At 41.5% G+C, this 19296-nt stretch overlaps 1 protein-coding gene across 2 annotated transcripts in view; it reads right to left on the bottom strand.

Annotated features, from left to right (window-relative positions):
• CKS (Nucleotide-diphospho-sugar transferases superfamily protein) overlaps positions 1 to 19296 on the bottom strand; it is a 175717-nt gene that overhangs the window by 55825 nt on the left and 100596 nt on the right. For both annotated transcript variants that reach the window (XM_089416893.1, XM_089416892.1), the window contains exons 5-7: positions 1797 to 1936; positions 1612 to 1663; positions 1330 to 1440 (exon numbers count right to left, since the gene is read on the bottom strand). In XM_089416893.1, coding sequence (XP_089273019.1) covers positions 1330 to 1440; positions 1612 to 1663; positions 1797 to 1936 — 303 coding nt within the window. The remainder of the gene's footprint in view (positions 1 to 1329; positions 1441 to 1611; positions 1664 to 1796; positions 1937 to 19296) is intronic.

Genomic DNA, 19296 nt, shown 5'->3' on the forward strand with positions numbered 1-19296 from the left:
ATTATGATACTATTATTTATAAAATAGTCTAAAGTCATTCACCTTTAATGGATTAATAAAAACAAATTCTCAATAGTCTCATGGAATAAGTCAATTAAATTGAGAATCTCTTACTTGGCAAATCGAACCTCTCTCTTGGAATAAAATAGTAACTCCACACTTAAAAGAATGTAACTCTCCCTCACTAATTCAATGTATGGCAAAAGTGTAACTCCTCCTCATTAAATGCACTTGTAACTCTCTCACTCAATTCGATTTGTAACTCTCACCAAATATTCTCTCATGTCTAAGTGTACCTCCCTCTCTCCCTAATTTGAATTGTAACTCTTCAAGACAAATGTAACTCTCTCTCTATTCTTGGGATGAGTTACACTTCTCAAGTAACTCCTCCCTCATGGAATTTGATTCTCCTATTGTTGTCTCAAAGCATGAATAAGTAATGAGACTTCAACATGCTTGACTACCCCCCCAGAGTGTCAACCCCTGAAAAACCCTCAAGCCCTAAAAATCAAAAGCAAATACATTTTGATCAAAAAGTAACCTGTTCAAGCTACTTTGAAACTCTTTACTTATCCTTTTTCAAATTCAACATCTGAGCCACAAATCAGAAGGGTCATTTCTTCCCTTAGACATTTAGGTCATACAGCCCTAAACTGGACCATAACCAAAAACATGACTACTTTCTTTGGGGCATAAGTGATACAAGAAAATACCCTTCTAATACAATATTTCAATGATTTACATTGCAAAATTCATAATTTCACATTATGAAATATGTGATTTAATATGAATTATTTAGTATAAATATCACTGTTTTGAAGTTTTCATTGTTCAATAGTTGAAATTGTTTATGTATTTCTCATAAATGTGTACTCAAGGAGAAAGGGAGCCAACAGAATACCATTATCTATCCCTGAAACATTCTAACTTCCCTTTCTTCTTTCATTTCCATTTACCGTCTCTTTTCTTGTTTCTCGTTTCTGGTAAACATAGTAAGCCCTTGCACTTACGTACACTATTTCACCTTATTCTAAAGAATTCGCCGTAAAAAGAGAAATCACTATCATTCACCACTTGAACATATATTAGCAATCTGCAAACCAAACACGTCAACTACCGGATGTCTTTTAAGCTATAAGGAAAAACGTTCACAGCAAGAAAGAATAACAGAAGAAAACTTAACCACCACAGAAAATTGGTTTTTGGATGGGGCAAAGATTGAAAACAGAATCAGCAATGAAACACTCCATTCTGCACAGGGTGAAATATAAACTTCTGGTCTAATTAAAGAAAAAATCAAGCATGATTCCCATCTTGGTCATGTGGTACCTTCATCTTGTAGCCATTTTCAAGCACCTTTAGCTGTTCCAAATCTTCTTCAAGTTGAAGAGGTGTTGGATGAAGATCGGGGTAGATTCCCAGAAATTTAGCATCATAGCTCTGGACCAAAGCCACCATTGTTGTAAGCATCATTTAATAATGCCAATTTCTTCTAATCATAAGTATGAAGAACTGCTTCAAAATCTAAGAGATTGAAAATAAGTTTGAATAACATGTTTGCAATTGCCATTTATGTAACAATGATATTACTGCTAAAAGATCATGAACTACCTGAATCCCAAGGTGGAGGTGGTAAGGAAAATTTGGATTCACTTTGCCTGTTCTGCAGAAAGTGAAGCACAATGCTCATCAGAAAAAACAACAGTCCATCACAAAATATCCAGCCGAGAATACAATCATCAACGAGAAAGAAAAAATTGAGTTATACAAGTTATGCCTGAGTGATAGAAACTTACTTGTTGAATGGAATTAAGCCCCTAGAAAAGTAGATTGCATAACCATGTTTATTCACAACACATTTGACCCTGTTAGGATCAAGTGCATCTTCTGGATTCAGCGATGTAACAGCAGTGCTAAAGACAGCATCAGGAGCTCCCTAGATAACAGCAGCCAAAGATAAATTAAGAGGTTCATATTTATTACTTATAAAGGCAGCTTAAGTACATTTCTACAAAAAAATTGAATAAAAGCAATGTTTCAATGGCACTGCATCCAATAGTCCTTTGAGCATTGAACACTATTTACTGGAAGAAAATAAACAAGATATAAATTTTGATAATAGTAGCTCGAACAGAAACTTCTGCATAGGTTTTGTGTCAAACATGAATTTATGTTGTCCAAAGTCCTCTCTATTTTGTACTTCACTTTATTAAAGTAAATTAGCAAAGTGAAAAACCTTTTAAATTTAAGTTATGAAAAGTCTAATAAAGTGTAATTTAATTACGGTGGTGATCTAGATAAATCTCCACCTTTGACGTCCAGTGAGATTGGGATTAATCTCAACCATTGATCTCAATGAGTGATTAGGGTTGTGGAGACTAACTCAAAATTATAAAGACAATGTAGAAGGGAAATGACACAGTGAAAGATACAGTGACTCAGTTGCACAGAGTGACAGATTTTGCTCAGTATGCAAGCCAATTTAGAAGGAAATATGGGAGTTCAGCAAGGAAATCGATCTCAGTAATTTCATGAAGGCCATCCTATCTAGTAGAGAGAGGCCATACCATTTGAGTGTAGGAGGAGAAGTCAGCCATACAATTCAGCTAAGAACTCGGTTGTACGATTTCCACCATGGGCCGTACTCAGTCGTACACCATACGGACAGCAAGTCACAAGTAAATGAGGGCACAGGACAACCATACAGGGCTATATGGCCACACACAATACAGCCAGCAGATTGCCGTGGAGTTTATCTTTCTCACTGGGTGAGGCTTCACAGTGTGTGAAGCCCTTGTAAGTTCGGAATTATTTTAATGAAAAATTGATTTGAAGGGTAGAAAAATTATGTGTATTTGGAAAATTATTTTGCTTCTGCCGATTTATTTTCCAACCATTGTCCGATTAATCTATGATCAGAATTTTCTTTTTAAAATTAAAAATTAGTAAGTGAGATCATAAGGAAATTCTTCCTAGGGTTTGGGGAGAAAATTTTAACATGGTATTAGAGCTTGGTTTCTAATTGAAGCCTCCAAGTATTTACAGCAGCAGATCTATTAGATCCAAAAACCAACAGTTTTGTTTTAACTGCATGCTTAAAGGATTAAGCACATTTGTAGGCAGTTTGTTTAGATCTAAAAAGATGGCAGCAGCAAGTCTTAGATTTCTGGACAGGTTGGATGGAGCCTCAAATTTCTTGTCATGGAAAGCTAGGGATACATTGCTATTGTAGGAAAATGATCCCTGGATATTATTGAGCGTACAATTCCATTGTTAACAGATCCACAGCAGTTGGCAGCCAAGAAAAAAGGAGGTTAAAGCCGAGCAAGTAATCTTGAATGCAATGAAGGATTACATGATTCCTCACATTTATGAAAAGAGTACGGCCAAGGAGATATTCGATGCCTTGGCAAGCCTCTACCAAAGTGAGAACAATAATAGGAAGATGATCTGGAGAAACAAGACCAGATCTATAGAGATGTCCAGGTCTAACACAGTTACCAATTACTTCATGAAAATCACTCTAAGTCGTGATCAGCTTGTAGTAGATGGGGAGAAGCTGGAGGATGCTAAGCAAGTCAACATGGCATTGAGGGGTTTCCCAAGTTCCTGGGAACCATTCATTCAGGGCAATCTCCTGCTCTGAAACTCCTCCAATATGCTGATACTCCACTGAAGCCCCAATGCCAAAATTCTCCCGGCAAATGTTGCCCGGAAGCCCCCCGAAACAACCCCTGTGTGCTCCCTTTTTGCGTCCTCCAGAAACACACACTAGCTGAGCCAAAGGCTAGAAGATAAGCTCTGAAATCCCTCCAGCTCTCCTCCAAGGTGGTACGATTTGTCCTTCCTAGGGTGGCACTCGAAGTCCCCCGAAGAAAGGGTGAGTTCTCCGCTTGGAAAACTTGGTGCTAAACAGCAAGTGACCCGGCTAAGCAGCTCGAGCAACAAAAGTGAGTTCAATAGACAAAAGACCCTTTGTGAAGATGAGCTCCTCCTATTTATAATTTCATGGGCCTTCCTCCCCATGTGGGCCCCTCCTCCTTGCCTTTCGATTTCCCCTCCAAGGCTATTCGAACTCCACACTTAGCCAAGTGCGTTTTTCCTATGTGGGTGGCCCCCACATTCCACTAACAAAATAATTCGGCCTTCTTTCTCTCCTAAGTCCTTAAGTCAAAATTGGATAGGTTCCATGGTCACCAAGAATTATTCAAAATTGTGGGAAATTAAGCCTGTGACAAAATTATTTAGGAAGGGACATTACAGTTTCAAGGTTTTCAAAAGAAGAAAATCAATAAATATAGAAGAGGAGTCATCAGAAGGCAGAAATTCAGAAGAACAAACTACAGTAGTGTTATCCGGCGAGCCTGCTTTTTCATTCCAGCAAACTGGAAAAATAGTTATTGATTCTCCTACCTCTCTTGTTTCTCCATCTCGAGGACAACAAAATCTATTTGCTAGATTTAGAAAGTTGAAAGGAAAGAACGAGGCATTAAAAGCTTCTACTTATACTGAGTTCTGGAAACGGTCATCCACCACTCAACACAAGCTATTATCTGCACTAGACCTTGATAGAGGGCAATTTCAATTGGCATTCCTAGAGCCCAAAGCACCAATTCCTAAAAGTGCATATGACTATAAGGCTTATGTGTTTTCCTTTGATGCTAAGCAGATACACCCCATAGATCAAATTGATCCCCACAAACAAGCAAGTGAGATGATTTATTCCTCACTAAGAAGTTCAGCCATGGCAGCGTCTAAGTTGCAAGCCTCCTTGAATAATATTCATTCACAACTTAAATTAGAAAGAATGTCTTCCTTAGCCAAGGATACTAGAATAAAAGGGATGGAAGATTTGGTGATAAAGTTAGGAGTGGATCCTAGTGATGTAAATGTTGCTGAAGAAATAACCAAAAGAAGAAATTCAAATATAAAAGAGCTCAGAAAATAGTTAAAGCTACCTACAACAAAACATCCACAAGCTAAAGAAGTAGGGCAGCGGGAAAAAGAGAGAAAACATGTTGAAAACGATTGTGGAGCAGAACATCCAAATATAGAAAATTGACGTTGATATGGAAAGTCTGTTGAAGGAAACAAAACAACAGACAAGTTGTTAATTTTAGGTATATTCTATTCTTAGAGCAATTTATTTCAATTTTCACGGTTTGCTCAATATCTTTTCCAGATTAGCAATCACATCAGCATTAAAGTAAATTGCAGATAGAACATAAACATAGATCGCAGAAGACAAGCCAAGACAAGAGGACACAAGTTGTGGTGCTAGCCAAGGACAAACCCCAATGTGTGGAAACCCTTGATCAATTTTTCTTATATGTTCTTCAGTAGTTCAGCAGAGAGAGAGAGATGGTACATTTACAACAGAATTCAACACTTTGACTTATCTAAATAAGAGCATATATCATCTCTAAGTAAATGATACATGAGGTAGTTGAACTCATTCGAAGACATGCTGCTTCAACTGATTCTCTCAGGTTACTCCATCACCATGTTGCACCTATCATTGCACTATGCCGCATCTCATCATGCTTCATCAATCATGACTGTACCCATCGATGTACTGCATCATGTACCATCATGTGCCATTGTTGCACCATGTTTTCCATACTGTCCCATGTGCTTGCTACACCATGCTTGCCACCCTTCTGTTTCATTGTTAGCATGCCTTTGTTGCTGAACAATTGTTACATTGATGTACCATGCCACCATTGTAACATTGTTGCTATCATGATGTCATTTTAACATTGCTTCTATCACGCCATCATTGCTATCATGTTGCCCATGCATCTTGCTACACTATCATGCATTCAAACTTCATGGGTCACCTTGTTGTCACATTCCTAGCACTGTTGTCCCACTGTTAGTGACTGTTGCTCCTATGATTGCTTGCTGTCCCATTTGTGTTTGCAGCACCATGTGACCTTGTTGTCCCATCTTCCTTTGCAACACCTTGTGACCTTGATGTCCCATCTTCCTTTGCTGCCAACACACCATACAAACGTTGTTGTTTGTCACTTCATTACTATTGTAATTTTTGGGACTGGTTAGGGCACACAACAGTGCCTAACTGTCCTCACATTCGGCCCAGAATTTCGTTTATGAAATGCGGCCTACCTTAGAGTGAACAGACATCATTTAGATGACTACGTCTAGGGTATTCTAGGACTACAGTTAGGGCTTCCTTAGGACAGTGTCTAGGGCTTCCTTAGGACTGCGTCTAGGGCTTTTTCAGGACAGCATTAGGGCTTCTTTAAAACTACGTCTAGGGCTTCTTTAAGACTGCATCTAGGGCTTCTTTCTCCTAGATTTCTCTCACACTAAAACCCAAAACAAGTGGAGAGAAATCAAGAGAGAAGTGTGTGTGAAATGACTCTCAAGTCATCTCCTTTTATACTAAAACGTTGAGCACATGTGGGTGTTATTTAGTTGTTGGCCAACCTTGACAAATTGCCTTATAACACAAATAAATTCATAACTCCATGAATACTTATCGGAATCGGATGATCTTTACATCAATCCTACACCTCTCGATGAGAGGGATCCAAGAAAAATATCAGCTGCCATTAATAAGATGACCCACATGGAGTTTGGCCCTAGTTTCCAATTTTAACACTCCCTCTCAACTAGGGAGAACTCCATCTGCCAGACTGTACTATCTCTGCCATCAGTGCCCTGCACTGCTCTACTCTGCTCTGTTGAACCATGAAGAAGAAGAATTGATCGAGAACGTCTCATACCATTCTCTAATAACCCGAAGTCAATTCCATATGAAGAGAGTGTGTCATACCACTCTAACTGATCCCAGATCAGTTCCAAGAGAGTGAGTCATATCACTCTTACTGACCCGAAGTCAGTTCCAATTGATCCTAGATCAATATCAAAAGAGAGTGTCTCAAACCACTCATACTGATCCTAGATCAATATCACAAGAGAGTGTCTCAAACCACTCATACTGATCACAGATCAGTTTCATTGATCCCAAATCAATGGAGGTCATCCTAGCATAGGGAGTACGTTAGATACAAAAATGCGTCCATCGATAGTACTACTATGGGCCCTAACTCCATTTCCCTACTCATTGGCCAACTGAGAGGTACTTCCCATGAGTCCCAGACTACATGGGTAGGATGCCTCGATAGGAGAACCACTCATTCTGTCCATAAGTTGCCAAGGGGTATCACAAGGGAAGGTTGAACCATTCACCCTGTACACAGCGCACCATTAGGGGAGGGTGAGTCGCCCTATGGTCGCTTGTTGCTCCAAAAAGTACCCCAAGCCCCCCGGAGCTCCCAGAGCTCAAGGCATGCATCATGCAGGACCATCATAAGAGGATCTCTCAATGACTCCAAGTCGTTCGAGAAAGTCACAAATTTGACCTTTCCCAGGGGCTTCAACAGAATGTCTACGACCTGTACATCAGTCTCAATGCGATGGAGCCTTCTCACTCATCAATGTATAATATCCCAGATAAGGTAGTATCTGGTGTCTATATATTGGAGCAATTATAGAATACGGGATTCCTCAATAGTCGAATCCCCCTCTGGTTGACACAGAAGATCACAGTGGTATCCATCATGTGTACAAACAACTCACTGAAGAGCTTCTGCAAACAGGCAGCTTCACAGAAGGTCATACTCGTAGCTATGTATTCGGTCTCAGCGGTGCTCAAAGAAACTGTATTCTGCTTCCTGCTCATCCAGGATATCGAGCAGAACCCAAAGAGAATCAGCACTCAGAAGTGCTCTTGAGATCCTCCACACTGCCTACCCAGTTAGCATTCGAATAATCATGCAACTTCATATTTCTGACAGTGTATCTCAATCCATGAGAGATTGTGCCCTGAAGATATCTAAGAAGATTCTTGGCACCAATCTAGTGAGGCTCAAACAAAATATGAGCCCAACATGCTAACTGCAAAAAATGTATCCGAACAGAAGTTCACCAAGAACATCAATGCAAATGAGTTTATGGAACTCAAAGGCATTTCCCAAATCTAGTCCAACATCACTACCACATAATTTCTTAAAGTTAAGCTCCATCAGGGTAGTCACGGGCTTGCAGTTCACCATTCCAAATCCGGAATCCAACTCCCTCTTACTTTTGAAAATGAGAGGGTCTGCACCTATCAGAAAGAGGTCGTCCTCATAAGGTGCCAGTATGAGAGGTCTATCATCCACAACCTTCAAGCAATGGTTTGGATCGACTTCACTCCTAGTGAATCTTAGCTTCATTAGACAGTTATCAATCCTCACATAATAAGCCCGGGGCGTTAGCTTCAATCCATAGAGGGCTCTCTTCCACTTGCATACATGAGATTCCCTATCTTGAATCTCAAACCCCTCGGGTTGTTCCAAACCTGTGGAGCTGCTACATGAAGGAAGTGGTCCCCTTGTAAGATTTTCCTTCGGTACATCTCAGACATGTACCTTCAAGCTCTTCTTGAATTCAGGCATCCCTGTCACCATCTGACTCACATCGGGTAGGGCCCCATAATAAGCAGACCTCTGGTGCTATAGATGAGATGTGTCAACTGACATGGTCACCAATGGACCATCCTGTAACTTGATACAAATTTCCAACCCTGAACTCAAAAGCATCTTTGAAAATTCCATTTTCAAACACGTACCTTTCCATCGATGAATGCTACCCTGAAACCTTTGATTTCCATTGTTGAAATGGACACCAGGTTCTTGCGATCAAGTTCATAAAAGAGATTCTTGTAAATGAATCGAGTTACCCTCATCTAATTGAGGGGTAACATTCCCTACACCCTTTCCGGGATAGGTGGCATCAATTCCAAGTATAATCCCACGATTGTTTCCATCTCTACCAAATTAGAGAGAGCACCCTTCTATCCGATAAAGTGCCTTGAAGTACTACAATCAATAAGCCGGATTCCCAAAGAATCTGAAGGAGAGGGCCCATATAAGATAACGCTTCTTTATCTCATTAGAAACAACATTTGATTCTTCATACCTAGGGTCCCTTGCTTTCTTTGAAGGGTCAACTATTTCCTTGATGACCCGCATTACCTGTCATTCCTTTGATCATTGAAGATGTCCCTGGAATGATTGCTATCATCATCAAGTGATGTGTCCCTACCATTCAGACACTCCTTCGCATAATGGCTGAACTTATTACAAACAAGGCATTTGCCTTTCCTTCCTCCCTTAGATCCGAACTTCCCATTGAAGTGATCTTTAGGTAGGCCATCAGAAGCTTCCACTGCGCCATACTGATAATGTTCTCTACTTCGACTTCACCCTTAGTGAATTTGAAGAGGGATGAGGAATCCATTGATCCTTTTCTCCTTTCCCAACTGTCTTCGGTGATTTCCCTTTCACTCTTGCTTGGGCTTTGTCTTCACCTCAGCTCTGATACCATGTTAATTTTAGGTATGTTTTATGCTTAGAGCAATTTATTTCAATTTTCACAGTTTGCTCAATATCTTTTCCAGATTAGCAATCACATCAGCATTAAAGTAAATTGCATATAGAACATAAACATAGATCGCAGAAGACAAGCCAAGACAAGAGGACACAAGATGTGGCGCTAGCCAGGGACAAACCCCAATGTGGGGAAACCCTTGATCAATTTTGCTTATATGTTCTTCAATATTTCAGCACAGAGAGAGAGAGAGATGGTACATTTACAACAGAAGTCAACACTTTGACTTATCTAAATAAGAGCATAGATCATCTCTAAGTAAATGATACATGAGGTAGTTGAACTCAGTTGAAGACATGCTGCTTCAACTGATTCTCTCAGGCTACTCCATCACCATGTTGCACCTATCATTGCACTATGCTGCATCTCATCATGCTTCATCAATCATGACTGTACCCATCGATGTACTGCATCATGTACCATCATGTGCCATTGTTGCACCATGTTTTCCATATTGTCCCATGTGCTTGCTGCACCATGCTTGCCATCCTGCTGTTTCATTGTTAGCATGCCTTTGTTGCTGACCCATTGTTACATTGATGTACCATGCCATCATTGTAACATTGTTGCTATCATGATGTCATTGTAACATTGCTTCTATCACGCCATCATTGCTATCATGCTGCCCATGCATCTTGCTACACTATCATGCATTCAAACTTCATGGGTCACCTTGTTGTCACATTCCTAGCATTGTTGTCCCACTGTTAGTGACTGTTGCTCCTATGATTGCTTGCTGTCCCATTTGTGTTTGCAGCACCATGTGACCTTGTTGTCCCATCTTCCTTTGCAGCACCATGTGACCTTGTTGTCCCATCTTCCTTTGCTGCCAACACACCATACAAACGTTGTTGTTTGTCACTTCATTACTATTGTAATTTCTGGGACTGGTTAGGGCACACAACAGTGCCTAACCGTCCTCACATTTGGCCCAGAATTTCGCTTATGAAATGCGGCCTACCTTAGAGTGAACAGACCTCATTTAGATGACTACGTCTAGGGTATTCTAGGACTACAGCTAGGGCTTCCTTAGGACAGTGTCTAGGGCTTCCTTAGGACTGCGTCTAGGGCTTTTTCAGGACAGCATTAGGGCTTCTTTAAAACTGCGTCTAGGGCTTCTTTAGGACATCGTTAGGGCTTCTTTAAGACTGCATCTAGGGCTTCTTTCTCCTAGATTTCTCTCACACTAAAACCCAAAACAAGTGGAGAGAAATCAAGAGAGAAGTGTGTGTGAAATGACTCTCAAGTCATCTCCTTTTATACTAAAACATTGAGCACATGTAGGTGTTATTTAGTTGTTTGCGGACCTTGACAAATTGTCTTATAACACAAATAAATTCATAACTCCATGAATACTTATCGGAATTGGATGATCTTTAGATCAATCCTACACCTCTCGATGAGAGGGATCCAAGAAAAATATCAGTTGCCATTAATAAGATGACCCACATGGAGTTTGGCCCTAGTTGCCAATTTTAATACAAGTGCAAGGACATCTAAAGTGCAGATAGAGACAGTCAGCGAGGAAGCAACAGAAAAAAATATCAAAGCCCATGGGGGATTTCTCCCTAAGGAATGTGGAGATTGAGAAGCTGAAAGCAACACTACAAAAAAGGGAGGAGAATAAAATAAAAACACGTAATGTATATATATCTAAAATACAAAAAAAATTCAAGCTAACCGAACAGCGTGAAAAGTATGAAGATTCATCACTGACAGCACACCGATTATCTAAAGCAATGGAGAAGATATGGGTTGACATCAATTCAACCATAACAAAGCTCTGGACATCTATCGAGATTATTTTTGAACAAGAAGAACTAGTAAGAAGACCAAAGTAAGCCATAACGGAGATTAAAGAAGGCTTGGATCACAAGCCAGAGAGGCAACCAGGGTCCAGGACAATCAAAGTGTTGAATTCCAAGACCAAAAAAGAATTGGAGAAATTAGGAATTGAAGATAGCACTGACACAATCCTAGAAGTCATAAAAGTTTTGACTAAAAGAAATTTAATGTACAATTAGAAAATAAATGTCAAAACTTAGAAGTGCAAGTAAAGAAATTCCAGAAGAAACTGAATATCTTATGGCAAAAGGGACTTCCACCTCTAAGAGTTTCTAGTGACCAATTGACTCCACTAGAAAATTACCAGCATAGATTACATGAAATAGCAGCAAATAGATCAAAATTTGCTAAAGTAAAAGGAATCATAAGTGGTAAAGCATTCATTGAAGGCCTAGAATATGATTTATTTATCCAGCATGAAATTCAACATCTATTTATCACTAGGCCAACTTTTGAAAAGTACATATGTGGACCACACTTGAGGAACATGATTGGAAGACTACCTTGGAACCTATGGCATACACTTGATAATGGAAGACTATACGATGATGATAAAAGACTACATGTTGCATATGATGCTATTGATGACATTTATTAGCCTATGAGATGCTATTGATGACATTTATTAGCCTATGAGCCTTGATGAAGAAGCCTAACAAAATGAAGCCATCCATGAAGAAGAAGCCCATCCATGAAAAATATAATTGTCCTCCATATCTGCACTAAATAACAACTAGTCACATTAAAAAACATTTTTTTCACCTCCTTAGAGGCAGTATCTCACCATGAGACCTAGACCATCTTATAGAGCATAATTGTGCCTTTCCAATGAGTTATTACATGACCTGAAACTCCTAATAGTTTAGGAGAAATTGATTTTTAAAAGATTAAATTAATTCTCTGCCTATTGAGCCGACCTGTGTTAAGACAATTCATGTCGGCCTGCCCTAGAGGACGTCACTGTTCGTTGTAAGGATGAAAAGGTATATAAATAAGAGGTTAGACCTCTGTTCTTTGGATAAGAAATTCGGTGAAGAAGACACATAATTCAAAGATAAGACAGGAGGCCGAGGAGATTAAAGGGAGATCACAGTTACAACGTTTTGGGCAAATTCTATTGTAACTACAGCTCGGAATTACTGTGGAGATCTGCAAGGCAAGTCGAGAAGTAAAAGATTATTGTTTGAGCTAATAACAGTGATACATGGACCTGTGTTGTGGAAGCTTGGAGTATATTACAGTCATCTGCTTAAAGCTCAGTCTAACAATCACCATTTGGAGAGACTCAGATTACTTGCAAACTTCACATCAGGACAGAACCTCGGATCTGTGGAGTTGACTTAGGATTGCTGGCTAGGATCTAAAGTTTAGTAGCTCAGATCTACAAATTTGTGAAGGCACAATTAACTAATTGAAGCTCAACCTTCTTTTGAGGCTCAGTTTAATAACAAGAAGTGGACAGTCTCATATTGAAGACCTCGGACAACTAAGACACCTCCCCTCAAATTGATGACCTGTGACAGATGTGTTTGTGGTAGATCGGAATAACACAACTACCCAAGGAGAAAACCCCAGACCAGTGAACAAACCTTGTTGGAAGCTTGGGTTTGTAACTGTACATGTGGACTTGAACTTCTTTCAGAACCTAAAAGAGCTCAGACATTGCAGATCTGTAGCAAATAGACCTCGAACTACTGAATAGTGCTTGGGCATATAAGCAGTCACCTGTTGGAGACTTATTAAGGCTCAGACTTAGCATAAAAGCTTCAAACCTATCAAGACCTCACCTCAGACTTACATTTCTGACCAACATTTGAACCGTAATCTCAGTCCTCTAGCAGCTAGTGGAGAAATAACAATTTATGTCAGCTTGGCTCATCACTAAGGCTTGGTCAATCTCTTGGTGAAGGCTCGGACTTAACCTTCAAAAATTTGTGTATACAATCATCCTTTCTAGCCCAGACTTCAGGACAAGGGTAAGAACAACTGTGGAAGAGCTACAATACTTTGGACCTCAGTCCTGTTGTAGGAGCTCAGTTTTTTGTGGCATACTTGACAGTCACAACAGCTTGGTTCAGCATGGTCCCTGATCCAGGTGGATATTCGTGGCCACCCGCCAATTCCTCTTAGACCCCCACCATTGCTGCCTTTAGTATTTCAGTTTCCTTAATTGTAGCACAGTTTACTATTTTTAGCAATTTTTCGGGTCGTAAACTTTCGGAGCCATTTTGAGGCCCTAAATGACGTTTTTTTGGAAATCTATGTTGTCCAACTCACCCCAATGGGGCCCATAAACTCTTGGTGTTACATCTCCTCGGGTTAGGGTTTTGGTTGTTTAGGGTTTGCTCTTATTGTTCAATAATAAAAAGGCTCTTGAGCCTCAATGTAAGGCAATTCAGAGGCATGTAGCCGCCACATCTCTTCTCAGAGATAAGCTACCATCACCCTAGCTGGTTTATTTCCATTTTTCTGTTTGTAAGCATATTTCAGTATTTTACATTAATGAAATGAAGTATTATTTCCGTTGCATATCAGTATTTATGGTTATTTCTATAATTTGTTGTGTTCCTGCTTAAATCCGGATCAGTGGTATCAGAGCGGTCTGCTTTTTCTCTGTTTTTCTTTGCATGTACCCAACGAGGTCGGGATATAAGGAGTTAGGGTTTGAACTGGTCGAACCTTTGCAAGACCAGCATCACAAATCCCAATGGCCTGCCATGGCAGAAGACAAGAAAGACGAGGGCGCAGGAGATACTATCAAAATCTTGCTCAAAAAAGCCCTCAAGCGACAAAGGGACGCGATGATGGACAACTTTGCCCAGATCCTTCAGCGGCTACCCAGGGGCGACGCATCGGCTTCCAATAGCTACTCTGGAAACGCCATGCAGTTTAAGGTACAAGTTAATTTCGAAATCCCCATATTTGAGGGTCAGATAGATGCAGATGTCGTAGATAAATGGTTAAATCTGCTAGAAGGGTATTTTTCTGTTCATTATTTTTCCAGTCGGGAAAAGATTATTTTCACTCTTCTCAAAGCAGAACCCCACGTCAAGCACTGGTCGGAAACCTACTGCGAGCAGAAGGATGAAAGTACGAGCTCACTATTTTCAGCCGCACCCACTTGGAATTCATTCCGGGATGCCATCAAGGAGCAGTACTACCCTGTCAAAAGCTACGAGGACAAATACATAAAGTGGACCACGTTGCGGCAGGGAAGGGACCAAGATGTGCCGGAGTTCACAAACATTTTTCATACCCTTCACACACAGTTGGGTATCAAGGACTCTGAGCTACATTTGGTACTCAAATACCGCGGCTTCCTACACAGATACATCCAGGAAGAGATGGAGTTCCTAAACATCTCCTCGCTCGGCATGGCGTATCGATACACTGTCAAAATCGAGCAGAAGTTTAAACAAAAAAAGCGAGACTTTGGATCTGCAAATCAGAAGACTAAAGGACAAAGCCAAGGCGGGGTGACCCAAGACAACCCGTCGAAGCCGCGAGAAAAGAACACCACCACAAAGTAGAAGAAGGACACACGAAAGTTGTGTGAGTTCCATAAGAGCCCCACTCACAAAACAAATGATTGTCGGACTAAGCAGTCTCTGGTGGGCAAGTTGAAGGCTTCAAAATCAGATGCACTTTCTGACCCTGAGTCAAAACCCGACAAGGGCAATGGCAAAGGGAAGCAGATCATTGATGCGGAGACCAGTGCCACTGTTGCCACTGCCAAGATCCAGAAGAATGAGCCCGAAGATAGCGTCTTTTCCACTAACAGATGCGGGTGAAGCGTTTGCCGTTGCAATTCATTGTTGACAGTGGGAGCCAAAAGAACCCCATTTCAGCAGAGGTCGTGAAGCGGTTGGGCCTACCGACTACACCACACCCGCAGCCGTACAACATTGGGTGACTTCACCAAGGACGAAATCTCTGAGTTCGCCAGCAGTGTCGCCTTCCCTACAGCATCAAACCCTTCACAGACGAGGTATTGTGTGATGTTGCACCTCTAGATGTTTGTGATGTATTATTAGACTAGCCATACTTCTGAAGGCGACATGTTGTATATGAGTCAAGGCCTCGCGCTGTATTATTACTTTGGGTAATTCATTATACAGGATACCGAAGGTAGCCCCACCTACCGCCACCTCTTTGATCTCTGCTAAGAAATGCAGCAAGATCGTCTCCCAGAGTAGGAAATTCATTTCCTGTCTGGTTCGCTCCCAAAGTAAGGGGAAGATCGTCGCCAAATCCATGACCCCCGCAAAGGGTTCCTCCACGCAACAGCAGCAGAGGGATACGGTCATGAAAGAACAAGAAACAACTTTTCCTCACCCACAAGGATACCACACAAGTTTCGGGTGGGCGACAAAATCTGGTTGCATCTACAGAAAGAACGTCGTACAACAACCCATCAGAAGCTCAGACCACTCCGACATGGTCCTTACACCATTACCATGGATGTGGGAAACAATTCTTTGGAGCACAACCTTTCCTCATTCCTTCACCTGCACCAAGTGTTCAATGTGTACCACCCTCAACAATGCTTCCCACCATTACTGGACACATCGGAGATTGCAAAACAGCTCACCAGGGACCAAGTTTAGTAGATGGAGGAACTCAACACAATGGGGACCATTGCTTACTAAGGGGGGAGGAATGATCCAAGTGGATATTGGTGGCCACCCGCCAATTCCACTTGGACCCCCACCATTGCTTCTTTCAGTTTTTCAGTTTCCTTAATTGTAGCACAGTTTACTATTTTTAGCAGTTTTTCGGGTCCTAAACTTCCGGAGCCATTTTGAGGCCCTAAATGACGTTTTTTTGGAAATCTACCGCCAGCGATTTTTTGTCTAAATTCGATTTTTTCGTCGTAGTCCTCAGAGAGATCTTTCCAACGAGTTATCATGCGCGTCAAACGGAGATAATATGACCAAGTCGCGACCCCGGGAAGTTGGTTGTCCAACTCACCCCAACGGGGCCCATAAAGTTTAAACTCTTGGTGTTACATCTCCTCGAGATAGGGTTTTGGTTGTTTAGGTTTTGCTCTTATTGTTCAATAATAAAAAGGCCCTTTAGCCTCATTGTAAGGCAGTTCAGAGGCATGTAGCCGCCACATCTCTTCTTAGAGATAAGCTACCATCACCCTAGCTGGTTTATTTCCATTTCTGTTTGTAAGCATATTTCAGTATTTTACATTAATGAAATGACGTATTATTTCCGCTGCATATCTGTATTTATGGTTATTTCTGTAATTTGTTGTGTTCCTGCTTAAATCTGGATCAGTGGTATCAAAGTGGTCTGCTTTTTCTCTATTTTTCTTTGTATGTCCCCAACGAGGTCGGGATATAAGGAGTTAGGGCTTGAACTAGTCAAACCTTTGCAAGACCAGCGTCGCAATTACCGACGGCCTCCCATGGCGGAATACAAGAAAGACGAGGGAGCAGGAGATCCTATCAAAATCTTGCTCAAAGAAGCCCTCGAGTGACAAAGGAACGCAATGATGGACAGCTTTGACCAGATCCTTTAGCGGCTGCCCAGGGGCGACGCATCGGCTTCCAATAGCTACTCTGCAAACGCCACGCCGTTTAAGGTACAAGTTAATTTCTAAATCCGCATATTCGAGGATCAAATAGACACAGATGCCGTAGATAAATGGTTAAATCTGCTAGAAGGGTATTTTTCTGTTCATTATTTTTCCAGTCGAGAAAAGATTATTTTCGCTCTTCTCAAAGCAGAACCCCAGATGAAGGACTGGTGGGAAACCTACTGTGAGCAGAAGGATGAAAGTACGGGCTCACTATTTTCAGCCACACCCACTTGGAATTCATTCCGCGATGCCATCAAGGAGCAGTAATACCCTATCAAAAGCTACAAGGACAAATACATAAAGTGGACCATGCTGCGGCAGGGAAGGGACCAAGATGTGCCGGAGTTCACAAACATTTTTCATACCCTTCACACACAGTTTGGTATCAAAGAACTTGAGCTACATTTGGTACTCAAATACCGCGGCTACCTACACAGATACATCCAGGAAGAGATGGAGTTCCTAAACATCTCCTCGCTCGGCACGGCGTACCGATACGCTGTCAAAATCAAGCAGAAGTTTAAACAAAAGAAGCGAGACTTTGGATCTGCAAATCCGAAGACCAAAGGACAAAGCCAAGGCAGGGTGACCCAAGACAACCCGTCGAAGCCGCAAGAAAAGAACAACACCATGAAGTCAAAGAAGGACACGGGAAAGTGGTGTGAGTTCCATAAGATCCCCACTCACAACACAAGTGAGTGTCGGACCAAGCAGTCGCTGGTGGCCGAGTTGAAGGCTTCAGAATCAGATGCATGTTCCGACCCTGAATCAAAACTCGACAAGGGGAATGGCAAAGGGAAGTAGATCATTGATGCGGAGCCCAACGCCATTGTTGCCACTGCCAAGATCCAAAAGAATGAGCCTAAAGATCCAAAGGAGGGGGAGCGTCTTTTCCACTCACAGATGTGGGTGAAGGGTTCGCCGCTGCAATTCATTGTTGATAGTGGGAGCCAAAAGAACCTCATTTCAGTAGAGGTCGTGAAGCAGTTGGGCCTACCGACTACACCACACCCGCAGCCGTACAGTATCGGGTGGCTTCACCAAGGACGAGATCTCTGAGTTCGCCAGCAATGTCGCCTTCCCTACAGCATCAAACCCTTCACAGACGAGGTATTGTGTGATGTTGCACCTCTGGATGTTTGTGATGTATTATTAGGCCAGCCATACTTGTGGAGGCGACATGCTGTATATGAGTCAAGGCCTCACACTGTTATTATTACTTTGGGTAATTCATTATACATGATACGGGAGGTAGCCCCACCTATTGCCACCTCTTTGATCTCTACTAAGAAATGCAGCAAGATCGTCTCTCGGGCTAGGAAATTCATTTCTTGTCTGGTTTGCTCACAAAGTAAGGGGAAGATTGTCGCCACATCCGTGACCCCCACTAAGGGTTCCTCCAGCAGCAGCAGTAGCAACAAAGGGATACGGTCATGAAAGAACACACGAAAAACTTCTCCTCACCCACAGGGATACCACACAAGTTTCAGGTGGGCGACAAAGTCTGGTTGCATCTGTTGAAATTGAAAGAACGTCGTACAGGAACCAATCAGAAGCTCATACCACTCCGACATGGTCTTTACACCATTACCAAGGCTGTGGGAAACAATTCTTTGGAGCACAGCATTCCCTCATTCCTTCACCTACACCAAGTGTTCAATGTGTACTGCCCTCGACCATGCTTCCCGACATTACTGGTCACATCCGAGATTGCAAAACAGCTCACCAGGGACCAAGTTCAGCAGATGGAGGAACTTAACGGAATGGGGACCATTGCTTCCTAAAAGGGCAGGAATGATCCACACGCCAATTCCACATGGACCCCCACCATTGCTTCTTTTACTTTTTCAATTTCCTTAATTGTAGCACAGTTTACTATTTTTAGCAACTTTTCAGGTCCTAAAATTTTGGAGTCGTTTTGACGCCCTAAATGACGTATTTTTGGAAATCTACCGCCAGTGATTTTTTTGTCTAAAATCGTCTTTTCTGTCATAGTCCTTGGAGAGATCTTTCCAACGAGTTATCATGCGCATCAAACGGAGATAATATGACCAAGTCGCGACCCCAGGAAGTTGGCTGTCCAACTCACCCCAACGGGGCCCATAAACTCTTGGTGTTACATCTCCTAGCGTTAGGGTTTTGGTTGTTTAGGGTTTGCTCTTATTGTTCAATAATAAAAAGGTCCTTGAGCCTCATTGTAAGGCAGTTCAGAGGCATGTAGCTGCCACATCTCTTCTCAGAGATAAGCTACCATCGCCCTAGTTGGTTTATTTCCATTTCTGTTTGTAAGCATATTTCAGTGTTTTACATTAATGAAATTAAGTATTATTTCCAATGCATATCTGTATTTATGGTTATTTTTATAATTTGTTGTGTTCCTACTTAAATCTGGATCAGTG

This window comes from Pinus tabuliformis, chromosome 3_2 (assembly GCF_031772625.1).
Source record: "Pinus tabuliformis cultivar Carrire ecotype Pingquan chromosome 3_2, CPIR1, whole genome shotgun sequence".
NCBI classification, from domain to species: domain Eukaryota; kingdom Viridiplantae; phylum Streptophyta; class Pinopsida; order Pinales; family Pinaceae; genus Pinus; species Pinus tabuliformis.